This window comes from Schistocerca gregaria, chromosome 4, assembly GCF_023897955.1.
Source record: "Schistocerca gregaria isolate iqSchGreg1 chromosome 4, iqSchGreg1.2, whole genome shotgun sequence".
Taxonomy (NCBI): Eukaryota; Metazoa; Arthropoda; class Insecta; order Orthoptera; family Acrididae; genus Schistocerca; species Schistocerca gregaria.
This window is the reverse complement of record NC_064923.1, coordinates 180,417,377-180,443,859: the sequence shown is the minus strand read 5'-3', so window position 1 is coordinate 180,443,859 and position 26,483 is coordinate 180,417,377. Positions and strand designations below refer to the sequence as shown.

At 41.8% G+C, this 26,483-nt stretch overlaps 2 protein-coding genes across 2 annotated transcripts in view; one reads left to right on the top strand and one right to left on the bottom strand.

Moving 5' to 3' along the window:
* The window catches only part of LOC126268174 (sodium-coupled monocarboxylate transporter 1-like), a 229,533-nt gene extending 222,192 nt beyond the window's left edge, over nucleotides 1-7,341 (top strand). The window contains exon 13 of the mRNA XM_049973768.1: nucleotides 2,491-7,341. Within this exon, the coding sequence (XP_049829725.1) occupies nucleotides 2,491-2,755 (265 nt within the window). The 3' untranslated portion in view covers nucleotides 2,756-7,341. The remainder of the gene's footprint in view (nucleotides 1-2,490) is intronic.
* The window catches only part of LOC126268175 (opioid-binding protein/cell adhesion molecule homolog), a 2,429,635-nt gene that overhangs the window by 990,798 nt on the left and 1,412,354 nt on the right, over nucleotides 1-26,483 (bottom strand). The gene's annotated exons all lie outside the window — the stretch shown is intronic.

Sequence of the window (26,483 nt, the reverse complement as noted above, 5' to 3'; positions counted from 1 at the left end):
TCGCCTGCGACGATGATCAACAAAAAATTGTCACGATAAACCTCGTAACACGAGAGCAATTTTGCACTGGTGGTTCTTCGTTACTCTTTGTCTTCTATTAGGTGGCGGGGAGAACAGCGGGCACTCGCCACTCAGTACTCCAACTCGTGGATGAGAGTGTCAGCACTACGAACATGGACGTTCCGTTGAACATATTTTTTGGGGGGGCCGGCAACCGCACGCAAAATTGCACATGCTGATAAAATCTTCCGCACTCATTGTTAAAACACTTTGATTAAAACGTTTCGACAGGTATTGCGTCAGCGGAGATGCATTTTCAGGTAATAGGTTTTTTAAATATTCATGGCGCATCAAAGTAAATAAGAGCCTTTAGCGCGTTATTAATTAATCTTGAAAACGAACGATGGGACTTTGCCCGTAGCATTTACTTTGCAGTATCCGGACTGTTTAAAGAGTAAAGAGACTTATCACCAGCCGATGAATCTCTACTGACGCTAAACTGGACATGAGTTTTTAATAAGAATATTTTAACCGCCAGTGCGAAAGATATTGTTCACTACGTAGACTTCAGCAGCGAGCTGCTTGACTGCAATCCGACGATCACCTAGAAAGAGTATCCGCACATTCCAGCATTTTAAGAGTCACAGCTGTGTGCGGACGGCCGACACGTGGGATATCCGACAGGTTTGCACGACGTTATTGGGATGATAGCAGACGCCTCACTCAACTACTCTCCATGCTTTTGTTCACTGCCAGGCATACAGAAATGGCCTATGAACATTTGCCTATAAACAGATGCCATATTGAAGGCTACTATAGCGCTGTATCTCTCAGAACTGCATGAAACTGTACGGAATGAAGCGGGAATATTTCACAATGTCCGGCAAGAAATATCGGATGTTTTCGCCGAAACAGTTAGAGAAGAAAGATTAATTGTATTACTTATTGAACTCCCCTCGTATTAGGAATCAGGACACATCTGTTAACTGAAACGCCCGCTAAACCCGCTGGGCAGAATAGGTGATTAGGATTGTGGAAAGGGCCAAATAAGGTGTCGGTCAGGTTCACTCTAAATTGTAATTTAATAACATCTTTAAACCGAAACGGTACGTAGCCGAACGCTTAGGAGTTTCAAAAAGGCAATTAATTCACGGCTCAAGGCCTCCAAACAGAGAGGCATCAAGGGTGAATAGAGAAACATAAGCCCACAGTAAAATTTTCAAAATTTTAAAATAAATTACCATAACCTTTCAAAGGCAGAAGGCCGCAATGCTTTTTTTTTTTTTTTTTAGAATAGGGATTTAATGGCCACACAACATGCATGGATGTGGATTGGGTATTTGAAACCACTACTGAACCTCTTAGCGAACGGACAGCTACACACACGCTCCGACATAACATCCCTGGTCCGACCGACTCACTCCTCTCAGAATGCCGCAGCATCTAAAATAGTGGTCAGTTGAATTAACGCCAACAACACACAGAACCTGACAAACCCTTTCATAAAGACCTGAACGATACCCAACAGCCGCACAGAATTAGCCGTGCAGTCTAAGGCGCTACAGTCATGGACTCTGCGGCTTATCCAGGCAGAGGCTCGAGTCCTCCTTCGGGCATGGGTGTGTGTGTGTGTGTTTGCCCTTATGATAATTTAGGTTAAGTAATGTGTAAGCTTAGGGACTGATGACCTTAGCAGTTAAGTCCAATAATATTTCACACACAATTGAAAATTTTTGATACCCAACAGTAACTAAGTACGGAGGAAGAGCAATCGGGAGACGATGCACGCGCACACACATGACTCATGAACGACCGACCGACGATCCACCAAGACCGTGGCCCTGCTCAAGTGATCCGTGGCGGCAATGGTCGGGCTAACCGTATCGACAGACCTGACTGCTGCTCCAATCCGACTGCACTAGTGTCGCATTGCAACTCCCCGACTGGCACGTCCGGACTGCGCTCCAGACGCGTTCCAACTGTCTGTCAGACTCGAACTACCTACCACAGACTACGACCGGGAAGTAATAGCAGTCCGCCCGCTGTGACCGAGCGGTTGTAAGCTTTTCAGCCCGGAACCACGCTGCTGATGCGGTCGCAGGTTCGGATCCTGAATCGGGCATGGATGTGTGTGATGTCCTTAGGTTAGTTAGGTTTAAGTAGTTCTAAGTTGTAGGGGACTGATGACCGCAGATGTTAAGTCCCATAGTACTTAGCCATTAAAGATACTAAGAGAGGGGATATATCGATATGCGCTGCCAGCACCGGTCACGCTCATGGAAAGTAGCAAATCAGTGACATTAGTAATTTAAATTAACGTAATGAGGTTGAAGCACGTTAAAAACAGGGTTTAAAATACAAGATGGCGGGAACACGAGCCACGCACGGCTCATTAACTTCGGCATCTGCGGTTAGCGAACATGATTTGTCTAGATGTATCTAAGTATATCGGACTGAAAGCTATGGTTCATGTGATCTCGATGCCCACAGAGCGTCGGCGGACGACGTGCCGCTGGTGTTCCGGCTGTCGTACATGTACTACACTGTGGTGGGCGCCCTGATCGTGGTCACCGTCGGCTGGGTCGTGAGTCGCCTGACGGGCCCTCTAAAGCCCGGCGAGATCGACCCCAGGCTACTGGCGCCGCAGGTGCGGCCCGCCGACCACAGAAGAGCGAATCATGACGACCCCACCGTCTCAGTGGAGCTGATGCCACGAGGGACACAGCACAAGACCAACACCGACACCAACCCCTAGCTAATGGGTACCAGGGGAAAAGCGTCTGCCGCAAACACTTCGACAGTGTACTTGGTTGGTGTGCAAGTTCGTAGTGTTTTTCCACAAGCTTAATAAACACAACAGTAAGATTTAGTCATCAATAGTATAGTGTTCTCCGGACCCGCCAGGGTAGCCGAGATCGGCCCCGGTTCGAATTCGCCTGGCGGATTAACGACGAGGGCCGATGTGCCGGCCAGCCTGGATGATGTTTTTAGTCGGTTTTCCACATCCCGCTAGGTGAATACCGGGCTGGTCCCCATGTTCCGCCTCAGTTACACGGCTCGCAGACACCTGCACACTTTCGCACTATTCCATGGATTACACTCGACGCAGACAGTTGGGATACACTAATTCCGTCCCGGGGGTTACAGCGTGGCAACAGGAAGGGCGTCTGGTCACTCTTTAACCATTAACATGCCAAATCCGATTAACGATGGCTGCCCTTGCGTAACTGCGGGACAAAGCTCATGCAATAGATAGTATTTTGTTCTCCACTATTTACAGCAGTTTTCCAACGATGGGGTAAATTCGCGATTCCGCTACTGTAGAAATCACCTGGTTTTGAGACTAAGAACTCGTCGAGCCATGTTTGGGCGTGCTTTCACACGGAAAGGAAGTCCTTGAAGTTGTCCGACAGAGCGGAAAAGATGAAAATCTGAAGGCGCAAGATCACTGAATAAGGTGAGTGCGGAATCGTTTCCCAACCAAGGCCTGTAGGGTGTTTTGTCAGTCCAGCAGAATGCGGCCGGGCGTTATCTCGGAGTAGCATCGTTTCAATCAGTCTTCCTGGTCGCTGTTGTTATCTTGCGGCTTCGGAGAAGCAATGAGTCAGTCGTACACCACACCGTCGTTGCTCTACCAGATGCATTGCATTATCTTTTGTCGACGCACGCAGGCCTTTGCATAGAAAGTTGCTGCTTAGTTTGGGAACAACCGTACGTTTGTTAGCACATGCACACCATTTTTAGTCACCAGAAATGAGGAAAGATAGCTCTTATCCACGAGCTAATTGATGGATAGGAAGCAGAGATGCATGAATGGCCCGAAGCTGATGTTTGTGATTTTGGCTTAAAGCATGCGTACCGATCTTCGACCCTTCCTCATTGCATGCAAACGTCATACGATGATCGACTGATCACAGTTCATTAGTTATCAGATATCGAGTACATTGACGTGGATGATGGTTGGAGTAACGCGTTTAAACGATCTTTGTCAAATCCAGAAGGTCTTCCTGGACGTGGAAGTTCACTAATTTCAAAACTATCCTCTTTAAAACGAGAAAACCATCCTCTTTCCATTCTCTGTCCAATGGTATTTTCCCCATACATGGCGCAAATTTTTCTCCGCTCACCCACCTACTGAACTAAAACAGAATTATATGTCGGAAATGTTCCGATTACTTCACTTGGCATTCGGTTTTATAACGTCCTCCGCTCCGCTCACAGTCTCCAAATCAGAAATTGACAATATGTAAAAAAAAAAAATAGCAACAATGAACTACAAATAAAAACGATACTCTATAAATAAACCCATGGCAACAGGAATACCATTATGAATAACAGAAACGCTACGAACTTACTCACCAACGCAATATTTTTGCTTCCGATTGAAGGATGACAGTGATCCACTTTGACCGTTCCTGTGATTCTCGTACAAAGAGCTCACAATTCACGGACATTATTTTGTACTGAAGATTGTGAAACAAATGAAAAGTGAAATCTGTAAAACTTTTTTCATATCTTTTTTCTTTAGAATACATTACTTGCCAGAGACGATTATTACTTACATCTTAAGCTTTTATATTAAAAGATGCCGATTCAGTTTTTATTTGTTGATTACTTAGATTTGTTCTTAATTCTGAACTTTAGCATTACTATAAATGTGAAAAATTCTTTTCGTCTTATCAAATGTATTTGATGGAGCTATTGTGTTTCCTATCAAGAGCGTTTAGAGCTTCTGTGTCGGCAAATTACACTGAGTGCAATATCATCTGAATTTGGCAAGACAACAGAATGGTATCTAAATCAGAATCTGAAAACTGACGTATTGCGACTGATCTGGGATCAAATTTCATTGATTTAAAATAGCATTGCACAAGCAAGGTCATCTATTGTAATTAAATAGGAGCAGTGACATGTATGTAAGTGAAAAGGCTAACGAGTCCTACTCCAGGAAATGCTTAATAAAACAAGGTATTCTCTGCTTGAAGTTTAGCTATCATTTAGCAAGAATATTCACCTTAACAGTACGGTTCCTTACACGTTTGATTTCTAAAACAATGATAGGGAATCATTCTATCAGCAATAGATTGTGCTATCGGGGAGATTGGACACGGTTGATCTTGTGAGCATATTAAAAATTCAAGGACACACTACAGCGGTGGAGGGAATTGCTACAAATTGAATACAGTTGCCGTCAGACGTGGCATGTGACCATTTACTTCGCTCAATAATTTCTGTATACCACAGCCAAGAAGTCCCAACAGCGCTGAATAGCGAAAGAGCCAATGCGCCCTTCTCAAACTAAAATTGAAACGGACAAAAAGTCTATACCAGCACAACTAAGCTATGTAACTCTCACGATAACTGAATTTAATTACTGAACGGGTAACTTGCGTAGAGTAACGAAAGCGACTAAGTGGATTCCCAGCCAAAACTGTTTATTCTAAGTACACTCGGGAACAGCACGTGTTACTTACATCATCAGATCTTAGTTCATTGTTACGAACTCTTTTCTAAATCTCCCCAGACTCTGTTCTGGTTCGTCACACTATGGTGACGGTGGCCGATACCCAATCCGGCCAAATCAGTCTAAGATTCAGTGTTCTACAACAAGAGCCAAGAAGCTATACCGCACCTTCGATTCCACATGCTCTCCGAATTAAGCGCACATTCATATATCACAGAGATAGTTCTGATTAGGTTACAGGTAGAAGGCGACGTTGGATGCTGATGAGATAAAAAAAAAGGCAAAATCAGTAAAGTTGGTTCTTCACGCAATCCTCCTCTCAAGCAGTTGGATGACAAGCAAATAGCAAAAAGCAATTTTCTGCATTGTGTGAACAGTTAATCATTACAAATAATGCTTTCACGAATGCTGGCTGAGAGAGAATCCTTCAGACATCATCACTGGAGAAAGTACATCTCTCAACACCTGTGTTCTCAGAATTCATCCTACGTTGTCTACTGCAGGACTCTGACTTCGTCATATTTAACTGATCGTCCAGTTGACTGCAGAACGAAGTCTACACAGCTAGTTTTTGCAGCTCTACCACACCCTACGATTAAAGACATTAAAGCTTCCTTACAGACGCAAATACCACAAAATCAGTTTCCCGTATTGGATATTATCAGTGTTGGAGAAGGATGCTTTCTATAAGAAAATATCACGTAACGGTTCTGATCAAAATTAAGACACTGCACAATTAATTCTCTGTACTTACGCCTGTTAAATGTGAACAAATAACATTTGAAGAAACACGTTTAAAAATAATTACATACATCACTTATTTCGTACTGTTTCCTAACCTTATCCTCGAACTCCCATGCGTCGTTAAACTATTACGTTCCAGTAAATACGGCCGATCCATTTGCCAAGAATGACTCTATAAAGCAATAGAAAGCAAAAATATAGACTACCTAATAAATAATATGCGATCTCCACAATGAGTTATCTTCTTTTCAATAGATTAACGTGTCTGATAGTTACTATAGCACGATAAAGTTGATTATTCCAAGTTCTGCACGAAAAAAAACGAAGTACGCCCGATACAATCGACTGGTCAGAGAGTGTCGCCAAATGTGTTCTTGGTTTGACGTCCTAAAACTGAAGAAGAGTGCGATAAAAGTAGACATGTTGTGGTAGAAAGGATCGAAACCGATCCAAAAGATGAGCAGTGAGCTACTATCTAAGCTCTGAGAACAAGTGACGCTATTTTACATCAATGCTAATGAATTGGAAACGACGCAACGGACGGAATTTCTTCTTAAGTTATTTGTCAGCACAACCGCCTCAACACCCTTATAAGCTTTTCAGATTTTTTCTGACCACCCTGTTTATGCAAAACAAATGATCCAAGTCCTTTATCCTATACCCTAAAAAGATGTAAAAAAAGCTGAAAAGTAACAATGGGGCAATCGTTTGGAGAAACATAAATGTGCATTGTTTTCCAATGAAAAACCTGTACCAGTATAAGATATTAGTTTACTTATTTATCTTTTGACAACTTTTGAATATATTCCATGCATATAAAGTTGTAGTTTCAAGGGAAAGATAAAATGCCGGTGGGTCGTACTGCTAACACTAATTTAAACGAGTCTTAAAACAGTCTTACAGCTATAAACAAGAAATTGTAGTGAATTACACATAGAACGAAAATACTACAGCACCAGACAATGTTTGTTAAAATTCATCAGCAGAATCATAGAATCCATCCTTATAAGGTCCGATAAATAGATGTAAGGCACATTTTTTAAATGATTTTGTTAACTCCTGAGTGCTAAAATCCTGTTGTAAAAGCAACGAAAATTTTGGTGAAACAATAAAACCGAATATATTGTAATATACACTCCTGGAAATAGAAATAAGAACACCGTGAATTCATTGTCCCAGGAAGGGGAAACTTTATTGACACATTCCTGGGGTCAGATACATCACATGAACACACTGACAGAACCACAGGCACATAGACACAGGCAACAGAGCATGCACAATGCCGGCACTAGTACAGTGTATATCCACCTTTCGAAGCAACGCAGGCTGCTATTCTCCCATGGAGACGATCGTAGAGATGCTGGATGTAGTCCTGTGGAATGGCTTGCCATGCCATTTCCACCTGGCGCCTCAGTTGGACCAGCGTTCGTGCTGGACGTGCAGACCGCGTGAGACGAAGCTTCATCCAGTCCCAAACATGCTCAATGGGGGACAGATCCGGAGATCTTGCTGGCCAGGGTAGTTGACTTACACCTTCTAGAGCACGTTGGGTGGCACGGGATACATGCGGACGTGCATTGTCCTGTTGGAACAGCAAGTTCCGTTGCCGGTCTAGGAATGGTAGAACGATGGGTTCGATGGCGGTTTGGATGTACCGTACACTATTCAGTGTCCCCTCGACGATCACCAGAGGTGTACGGCCAGTGTAGGAGATCGCTCCCCACACCATGATGCCGGGTGTTGGCCTTGTGTGCATCGGTCGTATGCAGTCCTGATTGTGGCGCACACCTGCACGGCGTCAAACACGCATACGACCATCATTGGCACCAAGGCAGAAGCGACTCTCATCGCTGAAGACGACACGTCTCCATTCGTCCCTCCATTCACGCCTGTCGCGACACCACTGGAGGCGGGCTAACGGTGTGCGGGACCGTAGCCCAGCTTCATGGAGACGGTTGCGAATGGTCCTCGCCGATACCCCAGGAGCAACAGTCTCCCGAATTTGCTGGGAAGTGGCGGTGCGGTCCCCTACGGCACTGCGTAGGATCCTACGGTCTTGGCGTGCATCCGTGCGTCGCTGCGGTCCGGTCCCAGGTCGACGGGCACATGCACCTTCCGCCAACCACTGGCGACAACATCGATGTACTGTAGAGACCTCACGCCCCACGTGTTGAGCAATTCGGCGGTACGTCCACCCGGCCTCCCGCATGCCCACTATACGCCCACGCTCAAAGTCCGTCAACTGCACATACGGTTCACGTCCACGCTGTCGCGGCATGCTACCAGTGTTAAAGACTGCGATGGAGCTCCGTATGCCACGGCAAACTGGCTGACACTGACGGCGGCGGTGCACAAATGCTGCGCAGCTAGCGCCATTCGACAGCCAACACCGCGGTTCCTGGTGTGTCCGCTGTGCCGTGCGTGTGATCATTGCTTGTACAGCCCTCTCGCAGTGCCCGGAGCAAGTATGGTGGGTCTGACACACCGGTGTCAATGTGTTCTTTTTTCAATTTCCAGGAGTGTATAAGTATCAGTTGTTTGTAAATTTTTTGTCATTCGATTATTTAATAATTTCACCTGGTTCCAACATAAATCTGAATTAGGAATATAATGAGTAGCAAGTAGATTAAAACTGAAGAAACTGCAAAAAGGTGGGAATTTAAGGAGATGGGACCTGGATAAACTGAAACAACCAGAGGTTGTACAGAGTTTCAGGGAGAGCATAAGGGAACAATTGACGGAAACAGGGGAAAGAAATACAGTAGAAGAAGAATGGGTAGCTTTGAGGGATGAAGTAGTGAAGGCAGCAGAGAATCAAATAGGCAAAAAGACGAGGGTCAGTAGAAATCCTTGGGTAACAGAAGAAATATTGAATTTAATTGATGAAAGGAGAAAATATAAAAATGCAGTAAATGAAGCAGGCAAAAAGGAATACAGACGTCTCAAAAATGAGATCGACAGGAAGTGCAAAATGGCTAAGCAGGGATGGCTAGAGGACAAATGTAAGGATGTAGAGGCTTATCTCACAAGGGGTAAGATATATACTGCCTACAGGAAAATTAAAGAGACCTTTGGAGAAAAGAGAACCACTTGTATGAATATCAAGAGCTCAGATGGAAACCCATTTCTAAGCAAAGAAGAGAAAGCAGAAAAGGTGGAAGGGGTATATAGAGGGTCTATACAAGGGCGATTTACTTCAGGACAATATTATGGAAATGGAAGAGGATGTAGATAAAGATGAAATGGAAGGTACGATACTGCGTGAAGAGTTTGACAGAGCACTGAAAGACCTAAGTCGAAACAAGGCCCAGGGAGTAGACAACATTCCATTGGAACTACTGACGGTCTTGGGAGAGCCAGTCCTGTCGAAACTGTACCATCTGGTGAGCAAGATGTATGAAACAAGCGAAATACCCTCAGACTTCAAGAAGAATATAATAATTCCAATTCCAAAGAAAGCAGGTGTTAAGAGATGTGAAAATTACCGAACTATCAGTTTAATAAGCCACAGTTGCGAAATACTAACTCGAATTCTTTACAAACGAATGGAAAAACTAGTAGAAGCCGACCTCTGGGAAGATTCCGTAGAAATAATGGAACACGTGAGGCAATACTGACCTTACGACTTATCCTAGAAGAAAGATTAAGGAAAGGCAAACCTACGTTTCTAGCATTTGTAGACTTAGAGAAAGCTTTTGACAATGTTGACTGGAATACTCTCTTTCAAATTCTAATGGTGGCAGGGGTAAAATACAGGGAGCGAAAGGCTATTTACAATTTGTACAGAAACCAGATGACAGTAATAAGACTCGAGGGACATGAAAGGGAAGCATTGGTTGGGAAGGGAGTAAGACAGGGTTGTAGCCTCTCCCCGATGTTATTCAATCTGTATATTGAGCAAGCAGTCAAGGAAACAAAAGAAAATTTGCGAAGTAGGTATTAAAATCCATGGAGAAGAAATAAAAACTTTGAGGTTCAGCGATGACATTGTAATTCTGTCAGAGACAGCAAAGGACTTGGAAGAGCAGTTGAATGGAATGGACAGTGTCTTGAAAGGAGGATATAAGATGAACATCAACAAAAGCAAAACGAGGATAATGGAATGTAGTCGAATTAAGTCGGGTGATGCTGAGGGAATTAGATTAGGAAATGAAACTCTTAAAGCTATAAAGGAGTTTTGCTACTTTGGAGCAAAATAACTGATGATGGTAGAAGTAGAGAGGATATAAAATGTAGACTGGCAATGGCAAGGAAAGCGTTTCTGAACAAGATAAATTTGTTAACATCGAGTATAGATTGAAGTGTCAGGAAGTCGTTTCTGAAAGTATTTGTATGCAGTGTAGCCATGTATGGAAGTGAAACAAGGACGATAAATAGTTTGGACTAGAAAAGAATAGAAACTTTTGAAATGTGGTGCTACAGAAGAATGCTGATGACTAGATGTGTAGATCACGTAACTAATGAGGAGGTATTGAGTAGAATTGGGGAGGAGAGAAGTTTGTGGCACAACGTGACCAGAAGAAGGGGTCAAGGGATCACTAATTTAGTATTGGAGGGCAGCGTGGAGGGTAAAAATCGTAGAGGGAGACCAAGAGATGAATACACTAAGCAGGTTCAGAAGGATGTAGGTTGCAGTAGGTACTGGGAGATGAAGAAGCTTGCACAGGATAGAGTAGCATGGAGAGCTGCATCAAACCAGTCTCAGGACTGAGGACAGCAACAACATGAGTAGCAAATATGATACCAATGATAGAGAGATGTCATATCAATTAGCTTTTAAGCTCATTTAGACTGGCTTACAAATCTTGTAAAATAGTCCAAGGTACGAGTCAGCCCATGTACTCACTAATGCTATACGGAGCTTTCTTGCAAGTCGTGGATACAGTGTGAAAGACGATCCTTCATTTATCGGAAGTAGCTTTGTTTTCAACTCGTTCAAGTTTTATTTAAGGTAATAACTTGCATTTACAGATAACCAGTTTTGTTTCCCTCGCTACTGGAATTTGAAGAATACATCTCGTGCAGTTACAGCTGTGGCCCCAGTGAAAATTAAGTTACCGTTATTCTGTCCCAGTTTATGTTGGCTTGAAATATTTATATTAACTGTTTAGATTTTCGCGATGGCAAATGGTCACAAATCACTTCCAGATAGCTTTACGACAACAAAATTCCCTCTGAGAATAATGGTGCAGAGGTCAGGCGAGAGGTGAGTATTGTAATTCAAAATATTTGTTAGCTCTCAATAAATAAGGTAACTTCAGGCGAAATACATACTTATAACGTAAAGTCACACAGAAGAAAAGGCGTTAGGTTTTAACTTATACAAAAGAAAGTATCCTGTGATCGCCATCTATTGTTATTCCAAAGGAAGGACATAGCAGCAGACAGCCACACCCATTATCAGCGGATTACGTCGGCCGTTGAGCTAATGGACCGTATTGTTTGAAGGGATAACGCTAGGTACGCCGCGGGCAGCTGACAGCTTGGTCACCGCCTCGCCATAACTGGAGCTGGAACGCCCATTGTCGCAGCTTACCAGCTACTGGAGTCTTGTGTGCAGTACAGGGGTTTACTAAGGCCTAATAACGTCAGGAAACTAAAACTCGTTCTCCCAGTTACTTGATTCCTAGCACAGAATGAAAAGTAAGGAAATTCACTTACTTGCTACGGGTTCGAATTATGTAATGGTTTTCTATCACGATGGAGATGTAATCAGTAGGAGGCACTGTAGATATTCGTTTGTGGTGAAGAACAGAGAGACGGAAGTGGAGGCTGACGTTTAGTGCATATAAAAGCTTCCTTAGTAGATCGCAACATTTTTTGTTGCACAGTCTTCACTTCTCATTCCATAGAAGAATTATATATTTTTGAGAGCATAAGAACTTCTGGGAGTATAAATTTGAAAGAGAAAGTAAGACGACAACATACAAGAAATCGAGTTTTCTAGAAACCCATTTAATATTGTACGAATATTGTACTGAAATTACGAAAGAATTTATATTTCACTATTTCCTTTTCATTCGATTAAAACAGGTGACCGGTCTACCTGAGGGAAGGCCCTAATCACACGACATTTCATTTCATATCTTTATCGTTTTTTTTAACTCAGAGAATTGTCTCTGGGCTTTCTTAATTGCATCATCTATTAACTTTCTTTGTAAGTCATCTATTATCTGAGTTTGAAGAATTTATGGTGTTTATGCGAGAAACACGTCGAATTTTCTGTGGTGCCGATGAATGACATTTCTGAACATGAATAGCTGGTACGCAATGGTCTGTGGAGTAACTGTAAATGGCAATACAAGGGACAGATAAAATTCAAACTCCTTAACATTTGATACAATTAAAAGGAGTAAGCAGTAAATTTCGAAGCTGTAAATATGGTTGAAAAATAAAAAGAAAGTTGAATTTGAATACAATGAAATCTGGAGTCGATAATGTGCAGAGGAATAAATTCAGATTTAACTTACCAAGCACAGACTTCTTACGTAGTGATCTATAGGATATTCCATATCGACAGCACTGTTTCCAACAAACCTGCAACAAAGCAAAATGATCAAATCAACAAACGATTCAAATAGTATCACAATCAAAGAATTCAGTTCTTATTTACTGAATCCATTAGGTATTGACAGTCTTCAATGTAAAAAGTCTCAGTATCTCGAAAGTAATGGCATAAACAAATCGTTTCTGATTTGGTCAATAATTATTGTCAAATTTTGCTCCAGTTCTATGTCGTCGAGAGACCTCCTGGTGGAGGGTGCCACAGGGGGCCCGCTTAGCGGGGTTGTCTGACCTCGTGGAACAGCTGTACCATTCAGCTCTTTTGTACCGTTCAGATCAATGCGACATAGCGCGTACAGATACCGTGCAAACGAAAAGCAACCAATGCTAATAACAGGATTCATCTGGAACCTTCTTGGTAAGTGCGTATCATCCCTCAGAGTGGGAAAATGCGACGTTACGGAATAACTACGGAAGTAGTTATTAAATAACTCCACTGTACGAATGAAGAGTCCAAACTCGCAAGTTGTGTGTTGCTACATCTGAATCTACATGACTACTCTGCTGTTCAAATTTTTGTGCCTAGCACAGGGTCCTTCGAAATACCTTCAGACTATTTCTCTACCGTTCCACTTTCTACCAGCGAGCGAGAAAAATAAACATTTACGTCTTTCTGTAAGAGTGGCGATCAAAAAGTTCCAGTTCAAAGACCACATACACTTCTTGCCTTCATTCGGTGCTCATATACTAGCAACGGAGTCGCGATGGGCTGCATATACTCTGTAACAACGCATCCAAAATGAAAAATTTTTATCGCTCCATGTTTTACAATGATCACTTTTCCCTGTAGAGGTTGGATGCAATAAAAATTTTCGCATTCAGAAGATGGTTGAAGTTTCGTGAAAAGATGTCACCACAACAAAGAACGCATTTGTTTTAATGAGTACCATCCCAACTCACTTATCATAACTGCGATTGTTTTACGCCTATTTCGCGATAATACAAAACAGCTGCCCTTCTTCAGACTTTTTCGATGTCCATGATCAACCCTATCCGGTTATTATCCCATACTGCACAGCAATATTCTAGTAGAGGGACAAGCGTAACGTAGACAGTCTCTTTAGTATACCTGTTACAACTTCTAAGCGTTCTTCCAATAAAACCTAATCTTTGGTTTGCCTTCACCACAGAATTATTTATGTGATCGATCAAATTTATGTCCATAATGCTAATTCCTTAGCATCTGACAGCCTTTAAATCTGTAATTTATAGTGTAAACGAAATTTATTGTATTTATTTTCGTACTCACGTGGATGATCTTACACATTCCGTTTTTCAGGGACATTTGCCACTTCTCGCAATATATAGACGTCGTGCCGAAATCATTTTGCAGTTGGTTTGGATCTTTTGTTTTACTAGAGGGTAAATAACAGCATTTTCTGCAAACAATCTTAAAAGTCTTTTCAGATAGTATCTTACAGCATTTATATAGGTTAGGAACAGCAGGGGTCCTATAGCACTTCCTTTGTGAGCACGAGATATTATTTGTGTTTTCCCCTACGATTTTCCGTCGATTTCTCCGTAATGTAATATTGCTGACAGGAAATCGCGAATTCAGTCTCGCAAAGAGGAATAGTGCCAAAAATTTTCTGAAACTCTAGTAACATGGAATTAATTTGAAATACGTTGCTGATAGCACTCATTACGAAGCGTGAATAAAGAAGTAGTTGTGTGCTGCCTGTGTGTCAACAGATCGTTTTCTTCGACGTAGTTCAAAATGTTCGAACATTGCATATCCTCCAAAATCTTACTGTAAAGTAGTATCAGTGATATAGGTCTGTAATTAATCGGATTACTCCTATTTCCTTTCCGAGTATGGTGTGACCTGTGCAATTTTCCAATCTTATGGGTCGGATATTTCGTCGAGTAAGCGGTAGTATGTTGTTATTGTATCAGCATACTCTGAAATGAACCTTACTGGTATCATATCATGACCACAAGACTTGCCTTTATTAAAGATTTTTAAGCCGCTTCGCTATACCAATGATATCTACTTTCATGTTGGCGTTTAGTCTCGACTAGAATTCTTCGTCGTCTTTGGTGAAGGGATTTCAAAAACAGCGTTTAGTGACTCCGCTTTAGTGGTGTTGTCTTCGACAATATTACCATTAGTAGTGCACAGTGAGATTACTGATTGTACCTTACATACGACCAGAATCTCTTTGGATTTGAAACAGAGTTTCGTTCTGCATCTCGCGTTAAGTCTGCGCTAAGTTTCAAGCTTCCATCAAACATGACCAATGTTGGAGATTTTGTGTCAGGCATGCTTTTTTCCTTGTTTCTGCCACAGTATTGCTATCTGTTTGTGTACCTTGGGGGGTCAATACCGTCTTTTATTGATTTATTCGGTACGAATCCCTCAATTGCTTCAGCTACTTCATTGAAGCCAAATGTTTTGTATCCTTGCATAATTAGTTCCGAAGCAGTGGAGAGTGTCTCTTAGGAAGGCACCACGCGAATTTTCAACCGCTTTTTAGAATAATTATACCTCGCCATCATAAAGAGGACAGACGGAAGTGACCACCAACTATAATTCTATGAATGTGGTACCTATTTGAGACAACACTGACGTTATTTTTGGACTGTTCAGCAACTGAATGATCTGAGCCGGGGAGGGGGAGGGGGGTGGGGCATCGGGATGGGAGAAGGAACTAATAATTAATTCATTCCGTTCGTCAAGTATAACTTCTACCCTTTGTAACTCACAGCAACCACCTACTTTAATTTCGCTGCAGTATAAACTACTTCTATTAATAACAATCACGTCAACACCAACTTTATTTGATCTATCCTCTCTAAACACCTTTGCAAAACATTGGTTGAACGTACCTCCGGCTTTACCCAGCTTTCGGTACAAATAAAGATTTGAACTTCAGTGTTCTCTACTTTTGCTTGGAGCTCTGTTTTTTTTTTTTTTTTTTTTTTTTTTTCAACACAACTACGTCAGTTTACGAGAACAGTAATGACTATTAACTTGTCTGCCCTCTTCCCGTGTACATCCTACACCCTTTGACAATGAAACATCATATGTACCTTCTCGAGACCCTTTACTCCTACAAAACGGCGTAGTCCACAGCACATAGTCGCCGCTACTCGTGCAGCCGCCTCCTACGTGTAGTGGACCACTAACGTGTTAAGTGGAACCCGGAATCTGCAACCTAAACGACCGCAGAACCGTCTGAGCCTTTGACTCAGTCCTTCCAGTCGGCTCTGTACCAAAGGTCCGTAGTCCGTCCCGATTATGAAGATTCAGATGAAGAACTCTGCCCTAATTTCGCAAGCACGACAGGCAATATATACAGCTTGTGCTGCAACAGAACAACGAAAGAATAACAAAAGAAGTAGCAGAATGCCAGGAGAGAGAGAGCTCTACTCTTGAAGACGCATTGTGAGTGATATTTCACTGTTATACTTCATAAACAAATTTCAACGTTTGCTTTACTTCGGTCACTACGGAAATATAAAAACAGTATTTAGTATCGCGCTTCAAAAGAAGCTCGTACAGACACTAATACCCCCCGATACTTGACTGTGGTCGTACCGATTTCCAACAACTTTTGTAAGAAAGCTCACACAGACTGGACTTGTCGGTGAGTGCTTGTGTACGATAGATTTGAGACGTCCACTTTCCTGACCATATCACCCCAGCATATGAACAGTTATTATGGCTAAGTACAGATGAGCGTAGACGATGCCAAACTCATTGCTTGCTCTATCGTATTTTCATTCACTGCAGTCCCTCTTACTTGTTCTGAACTCTTACTCTACTGTTTGAACAGCACAGCAGAAATACTTTTTCTGAACGAAGTAAAATCCTCTCATTACCATCAAATAAAACAGTTATGTTCTCTGCATCATATTCTGTACCAGGAATCTGACTGCAGCAGCAAACTCGGTGAAATACTTTGTGTTTATGAAAGACTTTGTTATTGTAGCGTACTTCATCGACATTGTCTGGCTTGGCATCATCTAGGTTGCATTCGTTTTGAGAGTTTTATACTTTTTGCTTTTCGATATGTGCAGTGAACGAGATAAACGTTTGGAGCAAATGATTTATGAAGTCCTTGACGAGTTTCCAGACGGTGAAATAGTGCTGTCTGATGACGATTCGGATTATATGTCATTTGAAAATAACGGTAAGTCAAGATTTGTTTCATATTTTGTTGCTGCAAATGGTTTTTTTGTTCTCTCCCCGGAATTTTATATTATGAATTAATCTCCTGCAGGTACTTCAGGATATGAATCAGATCATGTTTCGCCTTCTACATTGACGAATACTCAAAGTAGAAAAAGAAGTAGAAGTGACTTTGATGGTGACTGGACAGATGTTGACGAAACAACAATGAAGAAACAAATTGTTATGCCAGCAAAAACTTGCCAAGCTGCGGTCTGACACGTATCTTCTAATTATAGATTCAAACAGTGGAAAACTGTAACAATTGTAGATATGAAAAAATTCCTCGCTGTTTTGCTGCATATGGCAATAAGTGAGAGGCCAAACATGAAGAGCCACTGGAATACTGATCCTGTTGTCAGCTGTAACTTTTGTCCCAGTTTTTCGATAAGAGATAGGTTTATAAACATTTTGTCTATTTTCACCTCAATGATAACAAAATGGCAAAAAGAAAGGTGAACTAGGTTTTGAAGCACTTTATAAAGTTCTACCTCTCCTCAATTCATTGAGAGAGAAACTACAAAATATTTATTATCCAGAGGAAACAGTAACAGTGGATGAAGGAATTTGTCCCTACAGAGGAAGAGTAGGCTTCAATTTTTATGTGGCCAATAAACCAAACAAATATGGTATGACGCTGTACATTTTGGCTGAATCCAGAACAGAATATATCTGGAATTTTGAGATATACCATGGAAGCGATGAGACAGTCGACAACAGTCCTTCTAGTGTCGTGAAGCGTGTGACCAATAAGCTTGTGGGTAAAGGGCACATTGTGTATATTGATCGTTTCTACACAAGTGTTCAATTAGCTGAAGAATAAGCTGATGATAATACTCGTCTTGTTGGGACAGTTAGGACCAGCGCAACTCACAGACCTACAATGCAGAGTGTCCGCAGTTGTTGATTATGATAGAAACAAAGCTGGGGTGAGCCTATTTGACCAACAACTATCTTATTGGGTTCTGGATCACAAGACTGTGAAGTGGTGGAGGAAACTAGCCGCACATTGCATAATAATGGCATGCTGCATTAAAAGAAAAAAAAAAAAAACTTGCCACCTCTCAGTTTATTCGAGAAGTATGAACAGGATTGGTGTTGTCTGCTGGAGATTCAACAGAAAGCTTTCCACGTGGATCATCAAAATTAGCACGACTCTTAGAAAAACATTTCCCTAGTTTTAACACTCCAGAACGGAAGAAAAAAGGACAAAGGAGGTGTGTGGTGTGTAGCGAATAGGAGAAATGTTCAACAGGAAATGCTGGAAGAAAGGACATCTCATATGAGTTCACCGAATGTAACGCTGGGTTATGTATCTCCTCCCTGCTTCAGTGTTTATCACACCTTTGTCCACTATGAACGCTAAATTGTGAACTGAACTTATTGTTATTTTTCTTTACTTCAAGTGTTTTGTTAATATTTTTAGAGGATAATAACATGTTTCACTGTATATAACAGTGCTGTAATTCTTTTTCAATTGTTTTTGGCGGTAAATATCACTGACTGGAAATTTCATTGGTGCCTTCAAATTTTAAATTATTGACGCCAAAATTTCAGTACTTAACGTAAATAGTCCAACAAACATAAGAATGTTGTGGAATTCCAATAACAGTGAGTTGTACAGCAGTAAGAAGTTACAGAAGAACGCTGATTTTAATCAGTCCGCAGGAGACGGTAAATACAAACTACATCGGCATTGTAAATGGTAATTAAATTCCTTCCAAATTTCAAAAGACGTCTAATGGTCCACCTTCTGTACAATGGCCATCCCTCCCACATTCTGTGCACTTCACTCTCGTTAGTCGCCCTCCCCCACAATTTTTTCCTACCCGCTGACGGCGGAGTTCTCTGTTTATGTTCTGTTCCTACCTAAAAGCCACCGTAGATCACAAGCGCCTCCTTATCAGACTGCCTGCTTAGAGACCATCGTCTCATTTATGCGACTGGATTCGTGACTTTCAGTCCGAGTGGTCACAGTTCGTAGTAACTGACGGAAAGTCGTCGAGTAAAACAGAAGTGACTTCCAGCGTTCTCCAAGGTAGTGTTATAGGCGCTCTTCTGTTCCTTATCTGTTCAAATGGAGGAAATGGCTCTGAGCACTATGCGACTTAACTTCTGAGGTCATCAGGCGCCTAGAAATTAGAACTAATTAAACCTAAATAACCTAAGGACATCACACACATCCATGCCCGAGGCAGGGTTCGAACCTGCGACCCTAGCGGTCGAGCGGTTCCACCATGTAGCGCCTAGAACCGCACGGCCCCTCCGGCCGGCTTTCCGTATCTGTATAAGCGATTTAGGAGACAACCTGACCAGCCGTCTTAGATATTTTGCAGACGATGATCTTGTTGTCGTGTAGTGAGTTCATCACAAGATCAAAATCAATTGGAATACCATTTAGATAAGATATCTATATGGTGCAATAATTGTCAACTGTCCCCAAATAAGGAAACGTATAAGATCATCCACATTAGTGCTAAATGCGTAAATACTACTAAATATCTAGCAATTACAATTATGAGCGACTTAAATTAAAAAGGACACACACAAAATGTGCTGGGGAAGGCGAGCCAAAAACTGCGATTTATTGCCAGGACAATCAGAGAACGTAACAGATCTACTAAAGAAACTGCCTACACTACGCTTGGCTGTCCTATTTGGTTTACTGCTGTGGGGTGTAGGATTCTTAACAGATAGGATAAACGGAGTACATCGAAGACGTTCAAGGAACAGCAGCACGTTTTGCATTATCGGGAAATAGGGGAGAGTGTCACTGACATGATGCAATATTTGGCCTGAACATCATTAAAACGGCAGCGTTTGTCTTCTCCACGAAATTTTATTTACACACTTTCTAATCCGAATGCGAAAATATTTTGTTGACGCCAACCTACATAGGAAGAAACCATCATCAGAATAAAATAAGCGAAACCAGAGGTCACACAAAAGGATATAGGTGGTTTTTTTTCGCGCGCTGTTCGAGAGTGGAATAATAGCGAACTATTGGGAACGTGGTTACATGAATCCTCTGCCAGGTACGTAAGTGTAATATGGAGAGTATCCATATAGATGTGGATGTAGATGTCACTGTCATTTCAATCCACTCCTCTTCCTTTACCCATTTTGTCTTTGATAATATTAAACGTGGCTCAAACGTGTTAAGCTAACTCATATCCTTCTAAATGCGCTTTACTGCTATTATTATTATTGTTCTTGGGAATCTTCTGTAGCAACTTTGGTATTTTTTGTTGCAGGTCAGATGAAACAGAGGGCCTTAGGGCCCTAATATGTTCAGGCAAAATTAGCAATAAACAAATAAATAAATAAAACGTTTCAGTACAGAAAGTTTTATCAGACTTATTGTGAACGTGTAGGTGGATGTGTGCGTATTACTTAAGGTGCGACGGGAAACAGCAGCCAACAAGCAAAACATGGATAAGTTTCTGATTCACATTTCGTTGCACCGCAGAAAATAATCCACTTAGAAAATTCTTCTGATTCCCAGTCCAAGTAAGGTTCAAAATAGTTCAAATGGCTCTGAGTACCATGTGCCTTAACATCTGAGGTCATCAGTCCCCTAGAACGTAGAACTACTTAAACCTAACTAACCTAAGGACATCACACACATCCTTACCCGATGCAGGATTCGAACCTGCGACCGTAGCAGTCGCGCGTTTCCACACTGAAGCGCCAAGAACCGCTCGGCCACAACGGCCGTTTTCCAAGTAATGCATGCTGCATATTAATATGGCTGCTGTCATTAATAGCAACCAATATACGAAACAAAAGTAATAGCCAGCAGTACATTAAACACACGCCAACACCCAACTTATAGTTTACACCATATATAAGTGTTTATCTAATATGTCTGTCATACTGCCCGTGGCAGTTTGGTAGAAATTTTTTAAAGTGGTAACCCAAGTCACGTGTAAACGTTGAAACCTTAGTTCGATGCACCGTCGAAACCCTACCACTAAAAGCGTGCTTTGATCTCATAATCGGTTCGCATTACAGCGTAATTATACATGAAAGATATGCTTATGATAATGAACGCGTATAACATGGAGGCCATCGACATTTTAGAACGGTCGTCTCTCTCGAAAAATATTTAGTACATTACAGTCCTTTAAAGAATATTGTATCTTATGCATATAAACGTATTTCGCTCAAAACACGTTTGTACATGAGTAAGCACACAGCTTCACAAAATGAACTATAATAATCCCATCGATGGCAGATACAGAACATGCATAGGAGGAAACACAAAACCTAACCTTTACTACTGCGATTCTAACGTTGATGTGAAATAAAAATATTCAAACAAGTGCGAGTATGAATCGTGCCCTGAGCGTTCTGTAAAAACTTCATTATGAAACTTACTAGAAGATTGAAACTGTTTGTCGGATCAAGACTCGAACTTGGAGCCTATACCTTCCGCAGCCAGTTGTTCTATAAACTGACCTACCCAAACGAAACTAACGACCCGTCGTGCTTGGAAAGCCCAGCTGCTATACCGCTTATCCGTGGCAGGCAATAACCCCGAATTCGATTCTCGATCTGGCACAAAGTTTCGATCTGCCAGTGATATCCATGCAAGCAAACACGCCTTTACAGAGTGAAAAAAATCATTTTGTCAATTTATTACATTTATAGATAGTTCATCTATAGGTTTTGATGACTGAGTTTCTGACTATCAAGTTATGTGACAAAAATGGGCGTATCATTTGACTGCATTGACTTAGAAGCTTCAATTCTTTACAAAGTCTAGGGATGATATGCTTTAAAAGTTGATAAAAATTTCAACTTGATACCATTACCCGATTCTGAGAAAAATGGCTCCTAACAGATTGACAGGCATACGTTTTCACCGACTAAGGAACGCAACTCTAAAGAGGAGAAAAAGATATCATTGTCGAATTACGGTAGTATCTGCACAGTCTTCGATTAGCATAAGGTAGCAAGCAAGTGTTCGCTTGAAGCTAATTAAATACAATAAAAATAATAAAGAAAACGCTTTTGTGATTACTGTAATAATGGTTAATCTATGCTCTTAAAGTAATGTGTAAGGCGCCATGCAATGACGTCTGTGAGAAATGCTAGACGGATGTTTGATAGAGGTGTCAGATGGAATCAGTTAACTCTCTCTATGGAACCAATATTATTGAGTGTGAACACTGACAGGTTGCTTCTGTTTCATAAGTAAATACAATGAAATTGTCGATATTGCATGATCGGTGCAGCTATATTACTGATTGTACTACAACACATGCTGAAAGTATTTTTAATGCTATTGTATTAACAGTTGATACCCTATAGCAACGTGTGGTAGTATGCGGACAGAGGCAGTTGATTTCTGAAATGAGTTGCAATGAGATGTGTGATTGCTCATTGTGATTATAGATGAGTTGGTATTTTAGGGAATCCTGTTACTGACATCAGGTACGCAGAAATATTCTTCGATATAAGGATACACTCCAGGAATGGGCCGTAGTTGAGGTAGGTTATGCCAGGTTCACTTGTGCATGAAATTTCCAGAAAGAGAGAACGGAGACCAGCCGTCGTGGTACTGTCTAAATCTACATCTACATTTATACACCGCAAGCCACCCAACGGTGTGTGGCGGAGGGCACTTTACGTGCCACTGTCATTACCTCCCTTTTCTGTTCCAGTCGCGTATGGTTCTCGGGAAGAACGACTGTCGGAAAGCCTCCGTGCGCGCTCGAATGTCTCTAATTTTACATTCGTGATCTCCTCGGGAGGTATAATTACGAGGAAGCAATATATTCGACACCTCATCCAGAAACGCACCCTCTCGAAACCTGGCGAGCAAGCTACACCGCAATGCAGAGCGCCTCTCTTGCAGAGTCTGCCACTTGAGTTTGCTAAACATCTCCGTTAAGCTATCACGGTTAACAAATAAACCTGTGACGAAACGCACCGCTCTTCTTTGGATCTTCTCTATCTCCTCCGTCAACCCGATCTGGAACGGATCCCTAACTGATGAGCAATACTCAAGTATAGGTCGAACGAGTGTTTTGTAAGCTCTTTGTTGATGGACTACATTTTCTAAGGACTCTCCTAATGAATCTCAACCTGGTACCCGCCTTACCAACAATTAATTTTATATGATCATTCCACTTCAAATCGTTCCGCACGCATACTCCCAGATATTTTACAGAAGTAACTGCTACCAGTGTTTGTTCCGCTATCATATAATCATACAATAAAGGGTCCTTCTTCCTATGTATTCGCAATACATTACATTTGTCTATGTTCAGAGTCAGTTGCCATTCCCTGCACCAAGTGCCTATCCGCTACAGAACTTACTGCATTTCGCTACGTTTTTCTAATGCTGCAACTTCTCTGTATACTACAGCATCATCCGTGAAAAGCAGTCTGGAACTTCCGACACTGTCTACTAGGTCATTTATATATATTGTGAAGAACAATGGTCCCATAACACTCTCCTGTGGCACGCCAGAGGTTACTTTAACGTCTGTAGACGTCTCTCCATTGAGAACAACATGCTGTGTTCTGTTTGCTAAAAACTCTTCAATCCAGCCACACAGCTGGTCTGATATTCCGTAGTCTCTTACTTTGTTTATCAGGCGACAGTGCGGAACTCTATCGAATGCCTTCCGGAAGTCAAGGAAAATAGCATCTACCTGGGAGCCAGTATCTAATATTTTCTGGGCATCATGAACTAATAAAGCGGATTGGGTGTCACACGATCGCTGTTTCCGGAATCCTTGTTGATTCCTACAGAGTAGATTCTGGGTTACCAGAAACGACTTTATTCGCGAGCAAAAAACACGTTCTAAAATTGTACAACAGATCGACGTCAGAGATACAGGCATCTGCTCGACAACCCTTCTTGAAGACTGGGACTACCTGTGCACTTTTCCAATCATTTGGAACCTTCTGTTCTTCTAGAGACTTGCGGTAAACGGCCGTTAGAAGGGGGCAATTTCTTTCGCGTACTCTGTGTAGAATCGAATTGGTATCCCGTCAGGTCCAGTGGACTTTCCTCTGTTGAGTGATTCCAGTTGCTTTTCTATTCCTTGGACACTTATTTCGATGTGTGTGGCATTTCTCATTGTGATGAGCAGTATTGCACCAACCACGTCAGATATGTGTCAATTATTAGTCCGACAGTAAAAGAAAACGAGCAAAAGCAGGGAAAAAACTTATCGCAAACTGACTCTCGACGCCGTGAAATGGCGCTCGCATCATTTATTATCGGTGGTTACAATGGCGGCATTATGGTGGCATCTGTCACCATGTCTGGAACGCCGCGAGCAGTTGGCACCACACGCTCCACATTCCAGACGCTGCCGACATTCCTCGAACACTGCATCCTCAAGGGGATCGTATCTCTGTGTTGCAACAAGTTCTGCGACTGGTTCATAAATATGTTCTTTTACAAACATGTTACAAATATGTTAAATACATGTTACAAATCTTAAAATTAGCAAATTTGCAGCAACCAGTCGCAAATTCTCGGAGTATCACTTTATGTTAGACCTGTGCTTAAGACAGTATTACTACTCACGGCACATATTCGTTGAAAGCACCGATGATGGCTGTTAATCAGTGGAAATTGATTTGCAAAAGTGGATTAATAGAACATCATTTCGCGACTGGTTGCTGCATATTTGGTAATTTTATGGCTTACGGTCGCTGCACCACTTGGGAACCACATGGAGCCCATCATTAATATGTTACAAATATGTTCTTTTACAAACATTTACCATAGGATGAAGCCTTTCTAGAAAATGTCATGTGGCGCCACTCGGGAGATATAGCTCTGAACAGCGTATATAAGTATTTTATTCCTTTTATTATTTTTTTGTTCTTGAGTTTTATTAATATTATTCAAATATTGCCAATGCGTCTCGCTGAACACAATGTATTTTTATATATCTTTGTAGTAGAACCTGTTTCGACAATCAAAATCAACAGTCCAAGTGTACGATCTGTGACAGGAGATGAGGACTGTTAAATTGACGGCATAACTGGTGGATTAGCTTTCGTCTGTGAGGAGACTTATAAAATATTTAAACTGAAATGCGCACCGTGTCAGTAGAACTGTAGAAATACAGTGATTACTATTCACTAAAATGGAAATTGTGAGCTGTGCTTTCATCTCTGAATGACTTAAGCCAGTGTCTCGCACGTCAATTTTTGTGACAACTGTATTTGGGCCGCCGTTGAAACGAAGCGTGTGTGCGGTAGCAGATTTAATCATCACGAGAAAGGTGCATTGATGCGCGCACGCAATGAACTGAAACTGTTTCGCGGGTGGCACGGAGTAGAACACTATATGGGCAGTTACACTCCGTTAATACGTCAGTGTCGCATGTTTCCGATAGTACAGTCTCTGGAACTGAAATTGCTCAACATCAAGCTCCCGCCGACAGCTGCGTCACTGGTATGACGCACGGAATGGCTATGAGCCCTCCGTTGTCTCCATCTGTGGCCAACTTTTTTACGAAACATTTTGAGGAGCGCATGTCATTGACAAGCGCAAGGTCCAATCAACATCTACCGTGTAATAGCTTAACTCAGAGTGAATGGAAGTGTCGAGGGCATGCGACTGGCTAGGCAAGGCCTGTCTGCGACCACCACATAATGAGAGGCACACGTGCACAGAAATCTGTAGCCTAATGAATTTTTCGCGTATATAGGTAAGAATTGTCAAACACTGCTTGCGTTTGGCTGTAGGAGGGGCGGGGGAGGGGGGGGGGGGAGGTGATCAAGTTGAAGGCATTTGGTCAGCTGTGGGCCAAAATTGAAGTACTGCGAAGAAATAAATAGAAGTTCAAATTGTATGGTTCAAATGGCTCTGAGCACTATGGGACTTAACTTCTACAGTCATCAGTCCACTAGAACTTAGAACTACTTAAACCAAACTAACCTAAGGACATCACACATATCTGTGCCCGAAGCAGGATTCGAACATGCGACCGTAGCGGTCGCGCGGTTCCAGACTGTAGCGCCTAGAGCCGCTCGGCCACCCTGCCGGCGTTCAGATTGTATGTCAGAGTCCGTTTAAATGAGGGGTTTTAGTTCTATTGTTTACGCAAGACCATTGACCAAGTATGTCTCAGTAAGGGCCAAATGATCTTCAGACGCCATGATTTGGGCCATCTCCAATAAATTCAGGAACCACGAAGTGAACAGAAATTCGATGTGCGTATCAGTATTCATTTAACGCAGGATTTTGGTGGGTCTTTTTTAAATCAACGCCGTGACGAAGAATCTCTAAGTGAAGGCTAAGTGATCGACTGAAGGCTAGAATTTTAGTAAAGTGGAGTAAATTCAAAACATGCATGTTAGTATTCGTTACAGTCAGGGCCGTAAGTTCTGTATTTTAAGTTAAACGTTTGTCACTAAGCTTTAAGGAAGGGCCATGTAATCAGCTGAACACCAGGATCTAGTCAATCCGTCATAAAGAAAACTCCATAAAAGTCTGATAAAGTACACTACCTAGCTTCCTGTATGCAAAAACAAAAAAACAAAAAAAAAAAAAAAAAA